Raw genomic sequence first — 6707 nt, forward strand, 5'->3', positions numbered from 1 at the left:
CATGGGTTTACCCCCCCCCCCCCCTCCAAGTGCTCTGGTTTCCTCCCACACTCCAAAGACGTGCAGGTTAGGTGCATTGGCCATGCTGAATTCTCCCTCAGGTGTACCCGAACATGGTATTTATTTATTGGCCATGATAAATTGCCCCTTCGTGTCCTGGGATGTGTAGGTTAGGGGAATTAGTGGGGTAAGTATGTGGGGTTACGGGGATAGGGCCTGGGCGTGACTGTTGTCCAATAGGCAATGCAAACTTGATGAGCAGAACTGCCTCTTTCTGCACTGTAGGGATTTGATAACAAACAGCATTAGGTGATAAATGACGAGATAATGGTGGTTGATTGAAGCATGAATATTGACCAGAACATCAGGAAAAACAATGGGATTTTATACATCACCCAAGAGGGTCTTCTGACTGGGAGCATCATCCTAGGTTTTATGCGCATTTTTCTGGAATGGGACTTGAACCCACAGCCTTTTGACTCGAGAGGCGAAAACTACCACTGAACAAAGGACAAGGCCAATTCATTTGTTTCTTCTCTCTAAAAAGGTATCAACTGACTTGCATGCTTCCAGTCTTTTCTGTTTTTCAAACTTCCATCTGGAAATATTTTTCTTTGCAGCAAATGCTCATTTACACATACCCCTGCCTCTGCAAGGAGGAACCATTAGAGTTTAAAATACATGCAAACCTCAAATTTAATTTTTTTCATTCATTCATGAGCATCGCTGGTTGGCCAATTTTTAAATTGCCCATCATTGGTTGCCTGAGGGCAGCCGAGAGTCAACCGCATTAAGTTGATCTGTCTCTACACCCTAGCTATGACTGTAACACTACATCCTGCTCTCTCTCCTTTCCTTCTCTATGAACGGCATGTTTTGTCTGTACAGCGCGCGAGAAACAATACTTTTCACTGTATGTTAATACATGTGACAATAATAAATCAAATCAAATTGTGAACCAGATGGGTTTTTCGGACAAACAACAATGGTTTCAAGGTCATCTTTAGATTCTTAATTCCAGATTTTTTTTCATTGAATTTGAATTCCATCATCGGCTGTGGTGGGATTCGAACCCGGATAGCTCGTGAAAACTCACCACTTATAATTCACAAGCTTTTGAAAATGAACACTAAACTTCTCTCAGACAGCCGGTTAATCTTATTCCACTGCAGGTGTTAAATGCCCAAATGAACAATAGTTTGTGTTTTTAACTGCAAACTTTAAGCTATCAAAGATCCAGTTATGGTGATGAATTCGCCATGCCACGGAATAACAGATCAGCTTTTCATCGTTTTCTTAGAAATCTTAGAAACCCTACAGCACAGAAAGAGGCCATTCGGCCCATCGAGCCTGCACCGACCACAATCCCACCCAGGCCCTATCCCCATATCCCTACACATTTACCCACTAATCCCTCTAACCTACGCATCCCAGGACACTAAGGGCAATTTTAGCATGGCCAATCAACCTAACCTGCACATCTTTGCACTGTGGGAGGAAACCGGAGCACCCGGAGGAAGCCCACGCAGACACGAGGAGAATGTGCAAACTCCACACAGACAGTGACCCGAGCCGGGAATCGAACCCAGGTCCCTGGAGCTGTGAAGCAGCAGTGCTAACCACTGTGCTACCATGCTGCCCCATACACGTTTTTTTGGTAATAGTGTCAGAACACTGTCTCCTGCCAGCACGAAATGGCCACTGAATACTATGAGGTCACTCAACTGCACCCAGCCTGCCAAAACGTATCACTGTGTGTATGCTACACACACATGCTTGGCAGAATGGATAGAGTATAAAGCCACAGTATCTGAGCTACACTAACACAACTTTTCAAGAAACCGATGGAACATATCAAAAAGGAGACGGCCACTTATCCCATTCAAAGCCGACTAATTCAGTTAGGGTAGCAGGCTCGAAGGGCCGAATGGTTTACTCCTGCTTCTAGCTTCTATTAGCCATGGGAGCTCTATCACTATTTAAATACCTCACAGCCAGCAATATCCTGAATACACTTACTTACTGTACTTACGGTAGCACAGTGGTTAGCACTGCTGCTTCACAGCTCCAGGGAACTGGGTTCGATTCCCGGCTTGGGTCACTGTCTGTGTGGAGTTTGCACATTCTCCTCGTGTCTGCGTGGGTTTCCTCCGGGTGCTCCGGTTTCCTCCCACAGTCCAAAGATGTGCAGGTTAGGTTGATTGGCCTTGCTAAAATTGCCCTTAGGTGTCCTGGGATGCGTAGGTTAGAGGGATTAGTGGGTAAATATGTAGGGATATGGGGGTAGGGCCTGGGTGGGATTGTGGTCGGTGCAGACTTGATGGGCCGAATGGCCTCTTTCTGTACTGTAGGGTTTCTAAGATTCTAAGATTTCTCTCCTTTTGAAATATCTCCACTTGGAACACCGTTCCATGTCAGCGTGAAGAATTAATATTGGATTCAGTTTTAACCATCTTTGTATAAACATTCTCTTCAGATAATTAACCAATTCTGCCTCAAGTTCACACTTGGGCACTGCACATTCCAAATCCCTGCACAAAGTGTTTCCCTCATGTCACCATCGTGTGTTTCGGATATCAAGTTCAATCCCTGTCCTCCGCTCGTCAATCCTCCTACCTATAAAAGTAGTTTCCCCATATCTACTCTGTACAGAAAACTCATGATTTTGAATACCTCTAAACAAATAGCCTCTCAACCTTCTCTTCTCCAATCTATCCACACAAATTGAAGTCCTTCATCACTGCAGCCACTCTCGTGAATCTTTTCCGTACCCCAAGGCCTCCCACATCCTTCCTAAAAAGTGCGGTGCCCAGAACTGGACGCAAAGGTTAGAATTTTACTGCAGAGCAGCATTCTCCGTTGGTCTCAGGCGGGATCTTACGAGCCTTGGGTGAGCAAGGCGGTAAAATCCTGCCAAAGTACTCCAGTTTTGACTGAACCAGTGTTTTAGAAAGGTTTGCCAGAACTTTCCTGCTTTTGTATTACATGCCTTTATTTATTAATCCCAGGATCCCTTAAGCCTAATCACTCACTTTTTCAACCTGTCCTGTCGCTTTCAACAATTTGGGCATTGAATTGATTTGTTGTTACGTGTATTGGGATACAGTGAAAAGTACTGTTTCTTGCAAGCCATACAGACAAAACATACCATTCATTGAGTACATAGGGGAGAAGAAAAGGATAGGGTGCAGAATATAGTACCCCCAGGTGATTGTTTCTCCACCCACCTTAGAACTGTACTTTGTGTTATATCATCTCTCGACCTTCTTCCTAGCAAAACATTGGAAGAAATCACACTTTGCATTGAAATTTCACCCGCCAGGTGCCTGTCCATTCCACCAAGTCTATGCCCTCTTGAGATCATCTATCACCATTCCCCCCCTCACAGTTCACAATACTCTTGATCCTTGTGTCATCAGCAAGCTTTGAAATGGGTCCCTGCACTCCCTTGTCTGGGTAAACGTAGAACACAAGGCAGCACTGCCAAAACCAAATCTGGGCAACTCAGCCTCCTGAGAAAGTAGAGGTGTTATGGAAATTTGGCATGTCCGCTACGATGTCCACACTAATTTTTTTTTAAAAACAGATGCACCATAGAAAGCATCCTTGGTATGGTTCCTGTTCTGATCAAGACAGCAATAAACTACAAAGGGTTACGAACGAAGTCCAGTCCATCACACAATCCAGCCATTGACTCTGTCTACACTTCCCATTGCCTCGGAAAAGCAGCCAGCATAATCAAGGACCCTACACACCCCGGACATACTCTCTTCCATCTTGAAAAAGATATAAAGGTCTGAGATCACGGACCAACCAACTCAAGAACAGCTTTTTCCCTGCTGCTGTCAGACTTTTGAATGGCCCTACCTTATATTAAGCGGATCTTTCTCTACACCCTAGCTAAGAATGCAACACCACATTCTGCACTCTCTTCTTTCCTTCTCTATAAATGGTATGCTTTGTCTGTATAGCGCTCAAGAGAGAATACTTTTTACTGTATACCAATACATGTGACAGTAATAAATCAAATCCAGCCCAGAAAACAGCTATCAGTTTGCTGTCACTTAGCCAACTTAACATTTTAATTCCACTGGCTTTGTCTTTGGGAATAAACCTGCGAATCCTTAAAGTTTAAGTATTAGTCACAAGTAAGGCTGACATTAACACTGCAATGAAGTTACTGTGAAAATCCCTTAAAATTAAGCCTTGTTAAAGCACTTTATTCAAAGCTTCAGCATTCAATGATTTAATTAAGAACAAAGGACAAAGAACAAAGAAAATTACAGCACAAGGAACAGGCCCTTCAGCCCTCCAAGCCTGTACCGACCATGCTGCCCGACTGAACTAAAACCCCCTATCCTTCCGGGGACCATATCCCTCTACTCCCATCCTATTCATGTATTTGTCCAAACGCCCCTTAAAACTCACTATTGTATCTGCTTCCACTATGTCCCCCAGCAACGAGTTCCAGGCACCCACCACCCTCTGGGTAAAAAAAACACTTGCCTCGCACATCTCCTTTAAACCTTGCCCCTCGCACCTTAAACCTATGCCCCCTAGTAATTGACAATGGGAAAAAGCTTCTGAGTATCCACTCTGTCCATGCCCCTCACAATCTTGTAGACTTCTATCAGGTCGCCCCTCAACCTGCATGGTTCCAGTGAGAACAAACCAAGTTTCTCCAACCTCTCCTCATAGCTAATGCCCTCCATACCAGGCAACATCCTGGTAAATCTTTTCTGCACCCTCTCCAAAGCCTCCACACCCTCTCGGTGGTGTGGTAACCAGAATTGAACACTATATTCCATTAATATATTTGAGAGAAATGAAAACAATTTGAGTATAGGCAATGCACCAGATTTGCATATCAATACCTTCTCTGCCTTCCTGATCAGTTTCCTGATCGCCTCCTTGCAGCTGTAGATGAGCTCTCCGTAACTGGGCTGGAAAAACACCTCCACCTGGGTCACTCCCCGGTACCAGTTGTCCGGATACACCGGCCACCCAATGTCCAACACCGGCACCTCAATGTCCGAGGCATCGGGGAAGTAAGTGCCGGAGGAGTAATCGTTGGAGCCAGTGTAGGACTGTTCCAGTGGCTCGCTGTCCGGCTCCGGGGGTCTGACAGTGGACTGCAGTATGCCGGCAATCTCATCCGTGGACAGGAAGCCCTGGACCCTCTCCCTCGTCAGGAAGGTGGTGTAAGCCTCCTCGCCCCCGGAGATCAGCTCCTCCAAAGCCAGGCGCTGGCTCTCGCTGTAGAACTCCCTCACTCCCACCTCCTGTCTGGGAGCGCTCGACCACCTGGAAACTATTGGCAGGTCATCCAGACACTGGGAATCATTCATGGCGTGTTGGGAGGGGGACACAGGGAGAGCCAGAGAGCTCAGACACCCTGCCTGCTATCAGCCCCTTCACCCCAAAGATCTGGCTCTCCTGCTGGTCCCTGTAGCCAGAGACTTGGGTCTCCTGCTGGTCCCTGTAGCCAGAGACTTGGGTCACCTGCTGGTCCCTGTAGCCAGAGATTTGGGTCACCTGCCGGTCCCTGTAGCCAGAGACTTGGGTCACCTGCCGGTCCCTGTAGCCAGAGACTTGGGTCACCTGCCGGTCCCTGTAGCCAGAGACTTGGGTCACCTGCTGGTCCCTGTAGCCAGAGACTTGGGTTCACCGGCAGCCAGAGATCTGGGTCTCCTACTGGTTCCTGCAACCAGAGACTTGGTTCTCCTAACAGTCTCTCCCCTGAAAACAGCCCTTTCGCTGCCGTGTCTCTCAGTTACTTCAATTAAAACTAAACCAGAAACGATTCAAACCCCAGACTGCAGAGGCGATTGGTTACAGCTACAGTTGTCGAGCTAGTTTTCCCGGTCACCACTCTCTTTTTCCCCACCCACCTCTCATTCTGAACTTCGTCTTCAACGGATTTTAAGAACAGCGCCGTCGCGATTGGCTCCTGGTTTAAATTCATCCCAAAACAGCTGGGAGGGTTCCTCCCAGTGCCTCCAGCTGCACTCTGTACTTTCCCACCCTCATGTCAGGTCTAGCCTGGTAAATTATAACACAGAGCAGAGCCAGAGACTGCAGTATTTAAATTGCAACATTTAGTGCCGACTGCCCGGGCTTGTAGGGTTGGAATTTAATCCTCAAACTGACTCTCTAAAACATGCAGTTGCCAACCCCACCCCCAGAGACTGGCTGGGAGACTCCAAAAAGTTGATAAACCATTAAACAGAGTTGTGTGTCTTATTTATTTTCTCTCAATCCTTCCACGTTGATTTACTATAAAATATGGAGCTGTGATGGAAGGGGTTAAAAAGACTGTTAAACTCACAGTTCAGGTTAATCCAATTGGTTAAAATATTTGTTCACTCTCCAATTGGCTGTAGGAAGGCAATACACTTGGACAATAGACCAATGGCAGGAGTGGGGGCGGGATACTGAAGATCATATGACGAGACCTCCAGGGAAACGTCCAGCTGGAGTTGGCAACACTAGCTATCAATATACGCCAAATTTTAGCGTTTATTTATTAGTGTCACAAGTGAGGCTTACATTCACACTGCAATGAAGTTACTTTGAAAATCCCCAAGTCGCCACCCTCCAGCGCCGCTCGGGCACACTGAGGGAGAATTTAGCATAGCCAATGCACCTAACAAGCACGTATTTCGGACTATGGGAGAAAACTGGGGCACCTGGAGGAAACCCACGCA

General features: G+C 46.5%; 1 protein-coding gene across 1 annotated transcript in view; it reads right to left on the bottom strand.

Annotated features, from left to right (window-relative positions):
* The window catches only part of LOC144508329 (protein FAM83D-like), a 19401-nt gene extending 13516 nt beyond the window's left edge, over window positions 1-5885 (bottom strand). Inside the window, exon 1 of the mRNA XM_078236162.1 lies at window positions 4875-5885. Within this exon, the coding sequence (XP_078092288.1) occupies window positions 4875-5348 (474 nt within the window). The 5' untranslated portion in view covers window positions 5349-5885. The remainder of the gene's footprint in view (window positions 1-4874) is intronic.
* Window positions 5886-6707: the final 822 nt, after the last annotated feature.

This window comes from Mustelus asterias, chromosome 20 (assembly GCF_964213995.1).
Source record: "Mustelus asterias chromosome 20, sMusAst1.hap1.1, whole genome shotgun sequence".
Taxonomy (NCBI): domain Eukaryota; kingdom Metazoa; phylum Chordata; class Chondrichthyes; order Carcharhiniformes; family Triakidae; genus Mustelus; species Mustelus asterias.